Here is an 18,195-nt window from a genome sequence, read left to right on the forward strand (position 1 = left end):
TAACTAAGCCGACTGTAGACGGAACTCGGGGAGTTGCATCTTGCAATAGCCAAAAGTAGGACCCTGTAGTGGTTTTCCAACAGAAAGGCTCTGATCATAACTCACAGCAAAGTCACTTCCTGTTTCAGTCACTTCTTTGGCCACGTTTGCGTGGGTCAAACAAAAACACCCTAACGATTGGTTGATACATAGTTCCTCCCACAATGCAGCAGAAGACGGCATGGTACAGTGGGTGAGTATCTACTGCAGAGAGACCTGAAGGAGAAGACTTCATCAACACCTGCATGGCCTTTTGATCACTTTGTTATTTTTAAAGTTCATGCAATCGACAAGTAGTCGCAAGTCGGACAATTTCTATAACCATAATGCAACAACGATGGTGTCCGACTTGACAAAAGTGATCCACTCAAATGCGCCCAGTGACTAGGCAATCAGGCTATATCACAATAAACAGAGTAGCAACAGCATCTGCAAAGTGTGTCTATGTGTCACGACTTCACGAAGTCGGTTCCTCTCCTTGTTCGGGCGGTGTTCGACGGTCGACGTCACCAGTCTTCTAGCCATCGCCGATCCATTTTTCATGTTCCATTTGTTTTGTCTTGTTTTCACACACCTGGTTTCAATTCCCTAATTACATGTTGTATATGTTCCCTCTGTTTCCCCCCATGTCCTTGTCGGGAATTGTTTATTTGTACGTTCTTGTGCCATGTGTGACTGGTGCGCTACGGGTGTTGTACCCATGTGCCACGTGCTACTGGTGCGCTACAGGTTTTGTACCCATGTGTTATGTGTGACTGGTGCACTACGGGTTTTGTACCCATGTGTTATGTGTGACTGGTGCACTACGGGTTTTGTACCCATGTGTTTGTTGTTTTGTATGCCATTAGTTTTATATATTAAATTTGGCTATTCACCAAGTTCTGCTCTCCTGCGTTCCACTTCCCGGCCACCAGTTACGCACCCCTTACACTATGTGTGAGTGTGTGACGTCACTCACTTTTAACAGAGGACAAAACTGAATATTTTTTTTTTCTTCTGATAAATCTGCAGTTCCTCACAATAAAATGACAGCGATTAATAAAGTTTGTTTTCAAAGTCAGTCTGTCAGCTCGTTCAAATCTGTCTCAGAGTTAATTCGATTAAAACATCCAACGGAAGGTCTCACAACCATACAGCTGTACCAACAACTACAGTCAAGTCAAAGAGGGGACAATGGATTCACAAATGAGGAAGGCCTACAAGTGGGGAGATTTCTCTCCTCTCTCATTGTTTTACAGACACAGATTTAAAAAAATCTCATATCACTAATTTGCTGATCCATACCTGTCATATATTTGCTGTATTTGATAAACGGTATTGTCCTTCAACTTGTAGGATTTGAAATAAGAGTAGCCATATTACAAATCTAGCGGTATGAAATAGTTATTTTAGCTGTATACGTTATTGATTAGAAATAGAAAGAATACATTGGGAAAAACTCTTTAAAGCACAATACATCTGTGCATAATTGTACCTATTGTTTGCAATAAAGAACTCTCTGACCCCCCTGTTAGTTTTCTGTCATGAGAAGACCCACTCACATGCGGAGGACGAGCTCTTCAAGAAGCTCTTCATCGGGTACAACAAGTGGTCCAGACCCGTACCCAACATCTCAGACGTGGTCATCGTCAAGTTCGGACTCTCCATAGCACAGCTCATTGATGTGGTGAGTAGCGACCGACAAGACCTGTGGACAGAGGAATAAAAAGACAGAGAAACAGAGAAAAAGTTACAAACAGAAACAGGGAAACAGTAACAGAGAAACAGAGAAAAAGTTACAAACAGAAACAGGGAAACAGTAACAGAGTAACAAACAGAAACAGGGAAACAGTAACAAACAGAAACAGAAACAAACAGAAACAGTAACAAACAGAAACAGAAACAAACAGAAACAGTAACAAACAGAAACAAACAAACAGAAACAGAAACAAACAGAAACAGAAACAAACAGAAACAGACAGAAACAGACAGAAACAGAAACAAACAGAAACAGTAACAAACAGAAACAAACAAACAGAAACAGAAACAAACAGAAACAGAAACAAACAGAAACAGAAACAGAAACAAACAGAAACAGAAACAAACAGAAACAGTAGCAAACAGAAACAGAAACAGACAGAAACAGACAGAAACAGACAGAAACAGAAACAAAAAGAAACAGTAGCAAACAGAAACAGAAACAGACAGAAACAGTAACAAACAGAAACAGTAACAAACAGAAACAGTAACAAACAGAAACAGTAACAAACAGAAACAGTAACAAACAGAAACAGTAACAGACAGAAACAGTAACAAACAGAAACAGTAACAAACAGAAACAGAAACAGTAACAAACAGAAACAGTAACAAACAGAAACAGTAACAAACAGAAACAGAAACAGACAGAAACAGTAACAAACAGAAACAGAAACAGACAGAAACAGAAACAAACAGAAACAGAAACAAACAGAAACAGTAACAAACAGAAACAGTAACAAACAGAAACAGAAACAGACAGAAACAGTAACAAACAGAAACAGTAACAAACAGAAACAGTAACAAACAGAAACAGAAACAAACAGAAACAGAGAAACAGTAACAAACAGAAACAGAGAAACAGTAACAAACAGAAACAGAGAAACAGTAACAAACAGAAACGGTAACAAACAGAAACAGAAACAAACAGAAACAGAAACAAACAGAAACAGTAACAAACAGAAACAGTAACAAACAGAAACAGTAACAAACAGAAACAGTAACAAACAGAAACAGTAACAAACAGAAACAGAAACAAACAGAAACATAAACAAACAGAAACAGAGAAACAGTAACAAACAGAAACAGAGAAACAGTAACAAACAGAAACGGTAACAAACAGAAACAGAAACAAACAGAAACAGAAACAGAAACAAACAGAAACAGAAACAGAAACAAACAGAAACAGTAACAAACAGAAACAGTAACAAACAGAAACAGTAACAAACAGAAACAAACAGAAACAAACAGAAACAGAAACAAACAGAAACAGAAACAAACAGAAACAGTAACAAACAGAAACAAACAGAAACAAACAGAAACAGAAACAAACAGAAACAGTAACAAACAGAAACAAACAGAAACAGTAACAAACAGAAACAGTAACAAACAGAAACAAACAGAAACAAACAGAAACAGAAACAAACAGAAACAGTAACAAACAGAAACAAACAGAAAACAAACAGAAACAGAAACAAACAGAAACAGTAACAAACAGAAACAGTAACAAACAGAAACAGAAACAGTAACAAACAGAAACAGTAACAAACAGAAACGGTAACAAACAGAAACGGTAACAAACAGAAACAGAAACAGACAGAAACAGAAACAGACAGAAACAGAAACAAACAGAAACAGAAACAAAAAGAAACAGTAGCAAACAGAAACAGAAACAGAAACAGACAGAAACAGTAACAAACAGAAACAGTAACAAACAGAAACAGTAACAAACAGAAACAGTAACAAACAGAAACAGTAACAAACAGAAACAGAAACAAACAGAAACATAAACAAACAGAAACAGAGAAACAGTAACAAACAGAAACAGAGAAACAGTAACAAACAGAAACGGTAACAAACAGAAACAGAAACAAACAGAAACAGAAACAGAAACAAACAGAAACAGAAACAGAAACAAACAGAAACAGTAACAAACAGAAACAGTAACAAACAGAAACAGTAACAAACAGAAACAAACAGAAACAAACAGAAACAGAAACAAACAGAAACAGAAACAAACAGAAACAGTAACAAACAGAAACAAACAGAAACAAACAGAAACAGAAACAAACAGAAACAGTAACAAACAGAAACAAACAGAAACAGTAACAAACAGAAACAGTAACAAACAGAAACAAACAGAAACAAACAGAAACAGAAACAAACAGAAACAGTAACAAACAGAAACAAACAGAAACAAACAGAAACAGAAACAAACAGAAACAGTAACAAACAGAAACAGTAACAAACAGAAACAGAAACAGTAACAAACAGAAACAGTAACAAACAGAAACGGTAACAAACAGAAACGGTAACAAACAGAAACAGAAACAGACAGAAACAGAAACAGACAGAAACAGAAACAAACAGAAACAGAAACAAAAAGAAACAGTAGCAAACAGAAACAGAAACAGAAACAGACAGAAACAGTAACAGAAACAGAAACAGTAACAAACAGAAACAGTAACAAACAGAAACAGTAACAAACAGAAACAGAAACAGACAGAAACAGTAACAAACAGAAACAGTAACAAACAGAAACAGAAACAGTAACAAACAGAAACAAACAGAAACAGAAACAAACAGAAACAGAAACAAACAGAAACATAAACAAACAGAAACAGTAACAAACAGTAACAAACAGAAGCAAACAGAAACAGTAACGTAAGGGAAGAAACAGGGAAACAGTGACGAAAAGAAACAGAGAACAGTAACAAACAAACCAGCATCCGTGTGGAAACATGTTGTCTTGTTGTCCATGCCCCTGTGAATTGAGGCTTTCTGAGGGCAAAACGAGGTGCTACTCAATATTAGGGTAGTGTTCCTAATGTTTTGACAACCTCCTGCACCTCATCACTTCAGGCAACTTTTAACTAGGACAGTATCTCTCCAGGAACAGGGTTGGAAAGCCCTGGTGTAAACCTACAGGACAGTATCTCTCCAGGAACAGGGTTGGAGAGCCCTGGTGTAAACCTACAGGATAGTAAGCTCTCCAGGAACAGGGTTGGAGAGCCCTGGTGTAAACCTACAGGACAGTAAGCTCTGCCGGAACAGGGTTGGAGAGCCCTGGTGTAAACCTACAGGACAGTAAGCTCTCCAGGAACAGGGTTGGAGAGCCCTGGTGTAAACCTACAGGACTGTAGCTCTCCAGGAACAGGGTTGGAGAGCCCTGGTATAAACCTACAGGACAGTATCTCTCCAGGAACAGGGCTGGAGAGCCCTGGTGTAAACCTACAGCATTTCCCTCTACCCCTGTATTTCTCTGTATTTCTCAGTCTTTTGTCTCCTCTGTTTTTCATTTAACTTTTTTTCTTTCTCTTTCTGCAGGACGAGAAGAATCAGATGATGACCACCAACGTCTGGCTGAAACAGGTGATTCAGTGCATTCAGAATATATCGCATGTGTGAATCAATCCATTCAGTATATATATAGCATGTTTGATTCAGTCAATTCAGTTTATATCACATGTGATTTGGTCCATTCAGTATATATATCATGTGTGATTCAGTACATTCAGTATATAGCATGTGTGATTCAGTACATTCAGTTATAATTACCATGTGTGTGACTGAGGTTTTTCAGTCCATTCTTTAGGTGTAATTTTTATTAGGATCCCCATTAGCTAACGCCGTAACGCTAGCTAATATTCCTGGGTTCCAACACCAGTTGAACAAGTTAACAAACAACCACAAATCAAGACTTCACAAACATTCAACAAGTAGACAATACAGCCAATTAAAATACCTGACAGGAAACACATTTAACATTCAGTTGATGCTTTCTATTTCCTGTCCAGTCACATGGTCTATCACATTAGATGTTCTGTCTATTTCCTGTCCAGTCATATGGTCTATCACATGAGATGTTATTTCTATTTCCTGTCCAGTCATATGGTCTATGACATGAGATGTTCTTTCTATTTCCTGTCCAGTCACATGGTCTATCACATTAGATGTTCTTTCTACTTCCTGTCCAGTCATATGGTCTATCACATTAGATGTTCTGTCTATTTCCTGTCCAGTCATATGGTCTATCTCATTAGATGTTCTTTCTATTTCCTGTCCAGTCACATGGTCTATCACATTAGATGTTCTGTCTATTTCCTGTCCAGTCATATGGTCTATCACATTAGATGTTCTGTCTATTTCCTGTCCAGTCATATGATCTATCACATTAGATGTTCTGTCTATTTCCTGTCCAGTCATATGGTCTATCACATTAGATGTTCTGTCTATTTCCTGTCCAGTCATATGATCTATCACATTAGATGTTCTGTCTATTTCCTGTCCAGTCATATGGTCTATCACATTAGATGTTCTGTCTATTTCCTGTCCAGTCATATGATCTATCACATTAGATGTTCTGTCTATTTCCTGTCCAGTCATATGGTCTATCACATTAGATGTTCTGTCTATTTCCTGTCCAGTCATATGGTCTATCACATTAGATGTTCTTTCTACTTCCTGTCCAGTCATATGGTCTATCACATTAGATGTTCTGTCTATTTCCTGTTCAGTCACATGGTCTATCACATTAGATGTTCTTTCTATTTCCTGTCCAGTCATATGGTCTATCACATTAGATGTTCTGTCTATTTCCTGTCCAGTCATATGATCTATCACATTAGATGTTCTTTCTACTTCCTGTCTAGTCATATGGTCTATCACATTAGATGTTCTTTCTATTTCCTGTCCAGTCATATGGTCTATCACATTAGATGTTCTTTCTACTTCCTGTCTAGTCATATGGTCTATCACATTAGATGTTCTTTCTATTTCCTGTCCAGTCATATGGTCTATCACATTAGATGCTCTTTTATTTTTTTCTTGAAGGTGGATTTAGTTTTTGTCTGAGAGATATCAAATCAAATCAAATGTATTTATATAGCCCTTCGTACATCAGCTGATATCTCAAAGTGCTGTACAGAAACCCAGCCTAAAACCCCAAACAGCAAACAATGCAGGTGTAGAAGTACAGTGGCTAGGAAAAACTCCCAGAAAGGCCAAAACCTAGGAAGAAACCTAGAGAGGAACCAGGCTATGTGGGGTGGCCAGTCCTCTTCTGGCTGTGCCGGGTGGAGATTATAAGAGATCATGGCCAAGATGTTCAAATGTTCATAAATGACCAGCATGGTCGAATAATAATAAGGCAGAACAGTTGAAACTGGAGCAGCAGCACGGCCAGGTGGACTGGGGACAGCAAGGAGTCATCATGTCAGGTAGTCCTGGGGCATGGTCCTAGTGCTCAGGTCCTCCGAGAGACAGAAAGAAAGAGAGAAAGAGAGAATTAGAGAAAGCACACTTAAATTCACACAGGACACCGAATAGGACAGGAGAAGGACTCCAGATATAACAAACTGACCCAAGCCCCCCGACACATAAACTACTGCAGCATAAATACTGGAGGCTGAGACAGGAGGGGTCAGGAGACACTGTGGCCCCATCCGATTGGTAAAGAGTTGCCATTCAGCTACGGCTCTAATTAAAACTGTAGATTTAAGGTGATTTGTCCTTGGCTTGGGTTGTTTTAGCTACCCTGAATTTGTTTGTCTGGTTTGGTGGTTATGCGTGTTGCTGGTATGTACTAACTGGCCTGAAAAATACTTTTTATTTTATTTTAAATATAACATTCCTAAAGAAAATCATAAGACTGGATAGTAATTTGTTTTTAACGTGAAGCTATGACAGCATCTGATGCATTGGAATAATATGCATACGGATAGAGCAATGAAGAGCTAATCTGGCTGCCCTGTTTTGAGCCATTTGGAGCTTTTTCTTTGCTGCAGATGACCATATAACTGGACAGTACTCTAAGTGTGATAGACCAGGGATTGACTATATAACTGGACAGTACTCTAAGTGTGACAGGACCAGGGATTGACTATATAACTGGACTGTACTCTAAGTGTGATAGACCAGGGATTGACTATATAACTGGACATTACTCTAAGTGTGATAGACCAGGGATTGACTATATAACTGGACAGTACTCTAAGTGTGAGAGACCAGGGATTGACTATATAACTGGACAGTACTCTAAGTGTGATAGACCAGGGATTGACTATATAACTGGACAGTACTCTAAGTGTGATAGACCATGGATTGACTATATAACTGGACAGTACTCTAAGTGTGATAGACCAGGGATTGACTATATAACTGGATAGTACTCTAAGTGTGATAGGACCAGGGATTGACCATATAACTGGACAGCACTCTAAATGTGATAGGACCAGGGATTGGCCATATAACTGGACAGTACTCTAAGTGTGATAGAAACAGGGATTGACTATATAACTGGACAGTATTCTAAGTATGATAGGACCAGGGGTGGCAGGAAGCTTACATTCTTGTTAATCTAACTGCACTGTCCAATTTACAGTAGATATTACAGTGAAAGAATACCATGCTATTCCTTGAGGAGAGTACACAATTTTGAACATGAAAAGTTATTAATAAACAAATTAGGCACATTTGGGAAGTCTTGATACAACATTTTGAACAGAAATGCAATGGTTAATTGGATCAGTCTAAAACTTTGCACATACACTGCTGCCATCTAGTGGTCAAAATATTGCACCAGGGCTGGAATAATACATTATGGCCTTTCTCTTGTATTTCAAAGATTACCAGATCTATTGTGCTATATTCTCCTACATTCATTTCATATTTCCACAAACTTCAAAGTGTTTCCTTTCAAATGGTATCAAGAAAATGCATATCCTTGCTTAAGTTCCTGAGCGACATGCAGTTAGATTTGGGTATGTCATTTTAGGAGAAATTTGAAAAAAAGGGGGGTGATCCTTAAGAGATTTTTAATAACAATATAATTGATCTGTTCTGACCATGATAAAACTGCGTCCAACATGATGCCTAGTAGTTTCGTTTTTATTCACTTGCTCTATATGCGTTCTATTCATCGACAAATTCAAGCATATATCTTGAACCAAATACAATACATTTAGTTTTAGAAATGTTCAACACGAATTTGTTCATATCAACCCACTCAGACACCATTCTTAGTTCACTGCTCAGTACATCTGTTAGCTCATTAAATTCTGATGCTGCGCTATACATTGTAGTCATTAGCCTACATGACCACTCTTGCTTTCTTCATTACTGAAAGTACATCATTAGTGAAGATAGAGTAGAGAAGTGGGCCTAGGCAACTTCCTTGAGGAACACCACAGTGTATATCTTTACTGTTTGAAACGCTACCATTAAATAAAACGTTTTGCCTTCTCCTGGATAGATAGCTTCCATCCAGGACAGAGCTGCAGACTTAAAACTGTAACATTTGAGTTTACCTAGTAACAGTTTATGATCAATTACGTCCAAAGCAGCACTGAAATCTAGCAACACTGCACCAACTAACTTCCTGTCATCCATACTCATTAACCAATCATCTGTCATTTGTGCTAAGGCCGTAGGATGCCCTTCTTTGTATGCATGCTGGAAACCCGTTACATGACCATTACATGAGTAATAATCCTAGATTTGTACAGATATAATTTACTTAACACAGGCAGCAAGCTAATAGGACAACTATTAGGACCATTGAATGCAGATTTTTTAATCCTTAGGTAGTGGAATAACCTTTGACTCCTTCCAGACTTCTGGGTCCACCCCATACATCAAGCACTTATTACAAATATGAGAGATTGGGGCTGATATTTGGTTAGCTGTAACTCTAAACAATTCGGCGTCAAGATTATCTGTACTAGGTGACTTGTCATCCGAAAGAAACAACAGCGTCCTTTCTACCTCTTCCCTTTCCACTTGATGAAATTCAAACCTGCATTGCCTCTCCTTCATGATACAATCTTTTATAAGGGTATATCACATGGAGCCATCAGTTGGAATAATAGCATTCCTCAACTTGTCCACTTTGCCTGTAAAATATGAATTAAAGTAGTTTGCCATGTCATGTGTGTTTTGTAATAAATATACCATTTGATTCAGCAAAAGAGGCGGACATGTTTGAATTCCTACCCATAATAGTGTTCAACGTTCTCCACAGTTTTATCCCATCAGCCTTCACTTCATCAATTTTGCGCTGATAGAATCCATCCTTCTTTTCTTTGTTTGTCTAGGTCACAAGATTTCTTTTCAATAACTTAATAAATGTTCAATAACTTTGCTTATCAAAACAGATTAGCAGATATATCTGCTAATCTTTTTGATATTATAACGTTGAATCATTACATTTGTCAGCTCAGCTCATCATCAATCCATGGGGCACCATTTGACCTCACAGTGCATATTCTTAAAGGGGCGTGCTTATCAGCTGTACTCATAAATAACTTCTTAAAGGGGCGTGCTTATCAGCTGTACTCATAAATAACTTCTTAAAGGGGCGTGCTTATCAGCTGTACTCATAAATAACTTCATAAAGGGCGTGCTTATCAGCTGTACTCATAAATAACTTCATAAAGGGGCGTGCTTATCAGCTGTACTCATAAATAACTTCATAAAGGGGCGTGCTTATCAGCTGTACTCATAAATAACTTCTTAAAGGGGCGTGCTTATCAGCTATACTCATAAATAACTTCTTAAAGGGGCGTGTTTATCAGCTATACTCATAAATAACTTCTTAAAGGGGCGTGCTTATCAGCTATACTCATAAATAACTTCATAAACAAACTTAGTGGCATTTCAGGATCATCCTCACTACACACTTCTAACCATTGGCCCATGCTTAATCTCATCCACAACGAGTCCTGATTGAACCCTCTGTAGGACCTGTGGTAGATTAACATATGGCCAGCCTCTGGTATTTTAGTGTTCCTAGTGAGTGAGTCCTGACTGAACCCTCTGTAGGACCTGTGGTAGATTACCTTAGGGCCAGCCTTTGGTATTTTAGTGTTCCTAGTGAGTGAGTCCTGATTGAACCCTCTGTAGGACCTGTGGTAGATTACCTTATGGCCAGCCTCTGGTATTTTAGTGTTCCTAGTGAGTGAGTCCTGACTGAACCCTCTGTAGGACCTGTGGTAGATTACCTTATGGCCAGCCTCTGGTATTTTAGTGTTCCTAGTGAGTGAGTCCTGATTGAACCCTCTGTAGGACCTGTGATAGATTCCCTTAAAGCCAGCCTTTGGTATTTTAGTGTTCCTAGTGAGTGAGTCCTGATTGAACCCTCTGTAGGACCTGTGGTAGATTACCTTATGGCCAGCCTCTGGTATTTTAGTGTTCCTAGTGAGTGAGTCCTGATTGAACCCTCTGTAGGACCTGTGATAGATTACCTTAGGGCCAGCCTTTGGTATTTTAGTGTTCCTAGTGAGTGAGTCCTGATTGAACCCTCTGTAGGACCTGTGGTAGATTACCTTATGGCCAGCCTCTGGTATTTTAGTGTTCCTAGTGAGTGAGTCCTGACTGAACCCTCTGTAGGACCTGTGGTAGATTACCTTATGGCCAGCCTCTGGTATTTTAGTGTTCCTAGTGAGTGAGTCCTGATTGAACCCTCTGTAGGACCTGTGATAGATTCCCTTAAAGCCAGCCTTTGGTATTTTAGTGTTCCTAGTGAGTGAGTCCTGATTGAACCCTCTGTAGGACCTGTGGTAGATTACCTTATGGCCAGCCTCTGGTATTTTAGTGTTCCTAGTGAGTGAGTCCTGATTGAACCCTCTGTAGGACCTGTGATAGATTCCCTTAAAGCCAGCCTTTGGTATTTTAGTGTTCCTAGTGAGTGAGTCCTGATTGAACCCTCTGTAGGACCTGTGATAGATTCCCTTAAAGCCAGCCTCTGGTATTTTAGTGTTCCTAGTGAGTGAGTCCTGATTGAACCCTCTGTAGGACCTGTGATAGATTCCCTTAAAGCCAGCCTTTGGTATTTTAGTGTTCCTAGTGAGTGAGTCCTGATTGAACCCTCTGTAGGACCTGTGGTAGATTACCTTATGGCCAGCCTCTGGTATTTTAGTGTTCCTAGTGAGTGAGTCCTGATTGAACCCTCTGTAGGACCTGTGATAGATTCCCTTAAAGCCAGCCTTTGGTATTTTAGTGTTCCTAGTGAGTGAGTCCTGATTGAACCCTCTGTAGGACCTGTGATAGATTCCTTAAAGCCAGCCTCTGGTATTTTAGTGTTCCTAGTGAGTGAGTCCTGATTGAACCCTCTGTAGGACCTGTGATAGATTCCCTTAAAGCCAGCCTTTGGTATTTTAGTGTTCCTAGTGAGTGAGTCCTGATTGAACCCTCTGTAGGACCTGTGGTAGATTACCTTATGGCCAGCCTCTGGTATTTTAGTGTTCCTAGTGAGTGAGTCCTGATTGAACCCTCTGTAGGACCTGTGATAGATTCCCTTATGGCCAGCCTCTGGTATTTTAGTGTTCCTAGTGAGGGAGTCCTGACTGAACCCTCTGTAGGACCTGTGGTAGATTACCTTAGGGCCTTTTGGTATTTTAGTGTTCCTAGTGAGTGAGTCCTGATTGAACCCTCTGTAGGACCTGTGATAGATTCCCTTAAAGCCAGCCTTTGGTATTTTAGTGTTCCTAGTGAGTGAGTCCTGATTGAACCCCCTATAGGACCTGTGATAGATTCCCTTAAAGCCAGCCTTTGGTATTGTAGTGTTCCTAGTGATTGAGTCCTGATTGAACCCTCTGTAGGACCTGTGATAGATTACCTTAGGGCCAGCATTTGGTATTGTAGTTTTCCTAGTGAGTGAGTCCTGATTGAACCCTCTGTAGGACCTGTGGTAGATTACCTTAGGGACAGGTATTTTAGTGTTCCTAGTGAGTGAGTCCTGATTGAACCCTCTATAGGACCTGTGATAGATTACCTTAAAGCCAGCCTTTGGTATTTTAGTGTTCCTAGTGAGTGAGTCCTGATTGAACCCTCTATAGGACCTGTGGTAGATTACCTTAGGACCAGCCTCTGGTATTGTAGTGTTCCTAGTGAGTGAGTCCTGATTGAACCCTATATAGGACCGTGGGTAGATTACCTTAGGACCAGCCTCTGGTATTTTAGTGTTCCTAGTGAGTGAGTCCTGATTGAACCCTCTATAGGACCGTGGGTAGATTACCTTAGGGCCAGCCTTTGGTATTGTAGTGTTCCTAGTGAGTTCAACCAGGTTATGATCACTGTAACCTGGTGCCACTGATACATCTTTAGAACAACGTTCAGCCATGTTAATAAAAATGTGATCGATACAAATTGACGATGTAATACCAGACCTATTAGTGAACGTTCTGGTTGGTCAAAACTTGGGTCAGGTTGCATGGCAACAGAAATAAGTTTCTTTCTCATTGGACAGTTGGTGTAAAAAAAAGAAATCTGTATTCATATCTCCCCAAAATATATTTCCCTATTTTCAGATGATACCTTATCCAACATTTTGCAAATTACATCAAGATATTTCACATCAGCAACTAGATGGCCTATAGCAGCAATCAACTAGTACAGGTTTCAAATGTGGTCAGTGAAACTCTACCCACAGCGCCTCTAATCCATTCAACATTAAATCCTGACGTTGTTTTACTGGAATGTGATTCTGGATGTAAACTTGCAACTCCAACCCCCATATCGATTTATGTGCCAACTTGAACAAATTATATCCATGTATAGAGATCTCAGCATCCGCAAAAGAAGAGTTCAAAGTGAGTCTCTGATATTGCCAATACCTGAATATTGTTTGACTGCACTCGACAGCCTATTTCATGAATTTTGTTCCTTTAAACTGCATATATTTTAAGGGAGCAACTAACAGACCTTTCTTTAGTAGATTTATATTGCTAAACATGAATCAGTAGTTGGAATCTGAGAGAGAGAATACTCAGTCAGTGTGTGTGTGGCTGGAATGACGTGTGTCTGTCGCTCCTCCTAACTCCATGGGAGGGAGGGTGAACAATCAGTTTGTCATACCTCCGGTATGCTATGTCACCTCGTTCTCTTGCAGCCTTCATAGCTGGTATTAGTTCCTTTCTTCTTTGACAGACTGCATCTGAGAAATCCTCATTGATGAAGATGAAGGACCCATTCATCTCTTTTTAAGACATTTGGCTTTTTCAAGGACTGCAATCTTATTCTTGAACATGATGAATTTCACTACATTTGGCCTGAGTCTGGTTCCATTGGCACCCCCATTGGCACCCCCATTGGCACCACCATTGGCACCACCATTGGCACCACCGTTGGCACCACCATTGGCACCCCCATTGGCACCCCCATCGGCACCCCCATCGGCACCCCCATTGGCACCACCATTGGCACCACCATTGGCACCCCCATTGGCACCACCATTGGCACCCCCATCGGCACCACCATTGGCACCACCATTGGCACCACCATTGGCACCCCCATTGGCACCACCAGTGCCCCCTGGTTCCCCAGACCTGTGAGCATGTTTCAGCTCAACCTGTTGATCCAATTGTAGCTCCTCGGGAGACAGCTTTTGAACCTTGTCCTCTGATTCAGCCCATTGCTCACTATTGGGTCTCCTGGATACCATCTATTACAATATTATTTATCCTCGATTGTCCATCCAGGTAATCAGCCTTCCCAGACGTGTTCTGGAGGCCCTCCCTGACTGTGGTGATGTCATTCTGCCTTCCCAGACGTGTTCTGGAGGCCCTCCCTGACTGTGGTGATGTCATTCTGCCTTCCCAGACATGTTCTGGAGGCCCTCCCTGACTGTGGTGATGTCATTCTGCCTTCCCAGACATGTTCTGAGGCCCTCCCTGACTGTGGTGATGTCATTCTGCCTTCCCAGACGTGTTCTGAGGCCCTCCCTGACTGTAGTGATGTCATTCTGCCTTCCCAGACGTGTTCTGGAGGCCCTCCCTGACTGTGGTGATGTCATTCTGCCTTCCCAGACGTGTTCTGGAGGCCCTCCCTGACTGTAGTGATGTCATTCTGCCTTCCCAGACGTGTTCTGGAGGCCCTCCCTGACTGTGGTGATGTCATTCTGCCTTCCCAGACATGTTCTGGAGGCCCTCCCTGACTGTGGTGATGTCATTCTGCCTTCCCAGACGTGTTCTGGAGGCCCTCCCTGACTGTGGTGATGTCATTCTGCCTTCCCAGACATGTTCTGGAGGCCCTCCCTCACTGTGGTGATGTCATTCTGCCTTCCCAGACATGTTCTGGAGGCCCTCCCTGACTGTGGTGATGTCATTCTGCCTTCCCAGACATGTTCTGGAGGTCCTCCCTGACTGTGGTGATGTCATTCTGCCTTCCCAGACATGTTCTGGAGGCCCTCCCTGACTGTGGTGATGTCATTCTGCCTTCCCAGACATGTTCTGGAGGCCCTCCCTGACTGTGGTGATGTCATTCTGCCTTCCTAGACGTGTTCTGGAGGCCCTCCCTGACTGTGGTGATGTCATTCTGCCTTCCCAGACATGTTCTGGAGGCCCTCCCTGACTGTGGTGATGTCATTCTGCCTTCCCAGACATGTTCTGGAGGCCCTCCCTGACTGTGGTGATGTCATTCTGCCTTCCCAGACGTGTTCTGGAGGCCCTCCCTGACTGTGGTGATGTCATTCTGCCTTCCCAGACGTGTTCTGGAGGCCCTCCCTGACTGTGGTGATGTCATTCTGCCTTCCCAGACGTGTTCTGGAGGCCCTCCCTGACTGTGGTGATGTCATTCTGCCTTCCCAGACGTGTTCTGGAGGCCCTCCCTGACTGTGGTGATGTCATTCTGCCTTCCCAGACATGTGCTGGAGGCCCTCCCTGACTGTGGTGATGTCATTCTGCCTTCCCAGACATGTGCTGGAGGCCCTCCCTGACTGTGGTGATGTCATTCTGCCTTCCCAGACATGTTCTGGAGGCCCTCCCCTGACTGTGGTGATGTCATTCTGCCTTCCCAGACATGTGCTGGAGGCCCTCCCTGACTGTGGTGATGTCATTCTGCCTTCCCAGACGTGTTCTGGAGGCCCTCCCTGACTGTGGTGATGTCATTCTGCCTTCCCAGACATGTGCTGGAGGCCCTCCCTGACTGTGGTGATGTCATTCTGCCTTCCCAGACGTGTTCTGAGGCCCTCCCTGACTGTGGTGATGTCATTCTGCCTTCCCAGACGTGTTCTGGAGGCCCTCCCTGACTGTGGTGATGTCATTCTGCCTTCCCAGACGTGTTCTGGAGGCCCTCCCTGACTGTGGTGATGTCATTCTGCCTTCCCAGACGTGTTCTGAGGCCCTCCCTGACTGTGGTGATGTCATTCTGCCTTCCCAGACGTGTTCTGGAGGCCCTCCCTGACTGTGGTGATGTCATTCTGCCTTCCCAGACGTGTTCTGGAGGCCCTCCCTGACTGTGGTGATGTCATTCTGCCTTCCCAGACGTGTTCTGGAGGCCCTCCCTGACTGTGGTGATGTCATTCTGCCTTCCCAGACGTGTTCTGGAGGCCCTCCCTGACTGTGGTGATGTCATTCTGCCTTCCCAGACGTGTTCTGGAGGCCCTCCCTGACTGTGGTGATGTCATTCTGCCTTCCCAGACGTGTTCTGGAGGCCCTCCCTGACTGTGGTGATGTCATTCTGCCTTCCCAGACGTGTTCTGGAGGCCCTCCCTGACTGTGGTGATGTCATTCTGCCTTCCCAGACATGTGCTGGAGGCCCTCCCTGACTGTGGTGATGTCATTCTGCCTTCCCAGACGTGTTCTGGAGGCCCTCCCTGACTGTGGTGATGTCATTCTGCCTTCCCAGACGTGTTCTGGAGGCCCTCCCTGAATGTGGTGATGTCATTCTGCCTTCCCAGACATGTTCTGGTGGCCCTCCTGACTGTGGTGATGTCATTCTGCCTTCCCAGACATGTTCTGGAGGCCCTCCCTGAATGTGGTGATGTCATTCTGCCTTCCCAGACATGTTCTGGAGGCCCTCCCTGACTGTGGTGATGTCATTCTGCCTTCCCAGACATGTTCTGGAGGCCCTCCCTGACTGTGGTGATGTCATTCTGCCTTCCCAGACGTGTTCTGGAGGCCCTCCCTGACTGTGGTGATGTCATTCTGCCTTCCCAGACATGTTCTGGAGGCCCTCCCTGACTGTGGTGATTTCATTCTGCCTTCCCAGACATGTTCTGGAGGCCCTCCCTGACTGTGGTGATGTCATTCTGCCTTCCCAGACGTGTTCTGGAGGCCCTCCCTGACTGTGGTGATGTCATTCTGCCTTCCCAGACATGTTCTGGAGGCCCTCCCTGACTGTGGTGATTTCATTCTGCCTTCCCAGACATGTTCTGGAGGCCCTCCCTGACTGTGGTGATGTCATTCTGCCTTCCCAGACGTGTTCTGGAGGCCCTCCCTGACTGTGGTGATGTCATTCTGCCTTCCCAGACATGTTCTGGAGGCCCTCCCTGACTGTGGTGATTTCATTCTGCCTTCCCAGACATGTTCTGGAGGCCCTCCCTGACTGTGGTGATTTCATTCTGCCTTCCCAGACGTGTTCTGGAGGCCCTCCCTGACTGTGGTGATGTCATTCTGCCTTCCCAGACGTGTTCTGGTGGCCCTCCCTGACTGTGGTGATGTCATTCTGCCTTCCCAGACGTGTTCTGGAGGCCCTCCCTGACTGTGGTGATGTCATTCTGCCTTCCCAGACGTGTTCTGGAGGCCCTCCCTGACTGTGGTGATGTCATTCTGCCTTCCCAGACGTGTTCTGGAGGCCCTCCCTGACTGTGGTGATGTCATTCTGCCTTCCCAGACATGTTCTGGAGGCCCTCCCTGACTGTGGTGATGTCATTCTGCCTTCCCAGACATGTTCTGGAGGCCCTCCCTGACTGTGGTGATGTCATTCTGCCTTCCCAGACGTGTTCTGGAGGCCCTCCCTGACTGTGGTGATGTCATTCTGCCTTCCCAGACATGTTCTGGAGGCCCTCCCTGACTGTGGTGATGTCATTCTGCCTTCCCAGACGTGTTCTGGAGGCCCTCCCTGACTGTGGTGATGTCATTCTGCCTTCCCAGACATGTTCTGGAGGCCCTCCCTGACTGTGGTGATGTCATTCTGCCTTCCCAGACATGTTCTGGAGGCCCTCCCTGACTGTGGTGATGTCATTCTGCCTTCCCAGACGTGTTCTGGAGGCCCTCCCTGACTGTGGTGATGTCATTCTGCCTTCCTAGACGTGTTCTGGAGGCCCTCCCTGACTGTGGTGATGTCATTCTGCCTTCCCAGACATGTTCTGGAGGCCCTCCCTGACTGTGGTGATGTCATTCTGCCTTCCCAGACATGTTCTGGAGGCCCTCCCTGACTGTGGTGATGTCATTCTGCCTTCCCAGACGTGTTCTGGAGGCCCTCCCTGACTGTGGTGATGTCATTCTGCCTTCCCAGACGTGTTCTGGAGGCCCTCCCTGACTGTGGTGATGTCATTCTGCCTTCCCAGACGTGTTCTGGAGGCCCTCCCCTGACTGTGGTGATGTCATTCTGCCTTCCCAGACGTGTTCTGGAGGCCCTCCCTGACTGTGGTGATGTCATTCTGCCTTCCCAGACGTGTTCTGGAGGCCCTCCCTGACTGTGGTG

The 18,195-nt window shown here is 43.6% G+C and overlaps 1 protein-coding gene across 1 annotated transcript in view; it reads left to right on the forward strand.

The window, feature by feature from the left end:
• Positions 1-18,195, forward strand: part of LOC135533394 (neuronal acetylcholine receptor subunit alpha-2-like) — a gene marked incomplete at both ends in the record, with an annotated part of 60,174 nt that overhangs the window by 25,369 nt on the left and 16,610 nt on the right. Inside the window, 2 exons of the mRNA XM_064960732.1 lie at positions 1,554-1,705; positions 5,101-5,145. Of these exons, the coding sequence (XP_064816804.1) occupies positions 1,554-1,705; positions 5,101-5,145 (197 nt within the window). The remainder of the gene's footprint in view (positions 1-1,553; positions 1,706-5,100; positions 5,146-18,195) is intronic.

Source organism: Oncorhynchus masou, unplaced genomic scaffold (assembly GCF_036934945.1).
Source record: "Oncorhynchus masou masou isolate Uvic2021 unplaced genomic scaffold, UVic_Omas_1.1 unplaced_scaffold_2355, whole genome shotgun sequence".
Taxonomy (NCBI): Eukaryota; Metazoa; Chordata; class Actinopteri; order Salmoniformes; family Salmonidae; genus Oncorhynchus; species Oncorhynchus masou.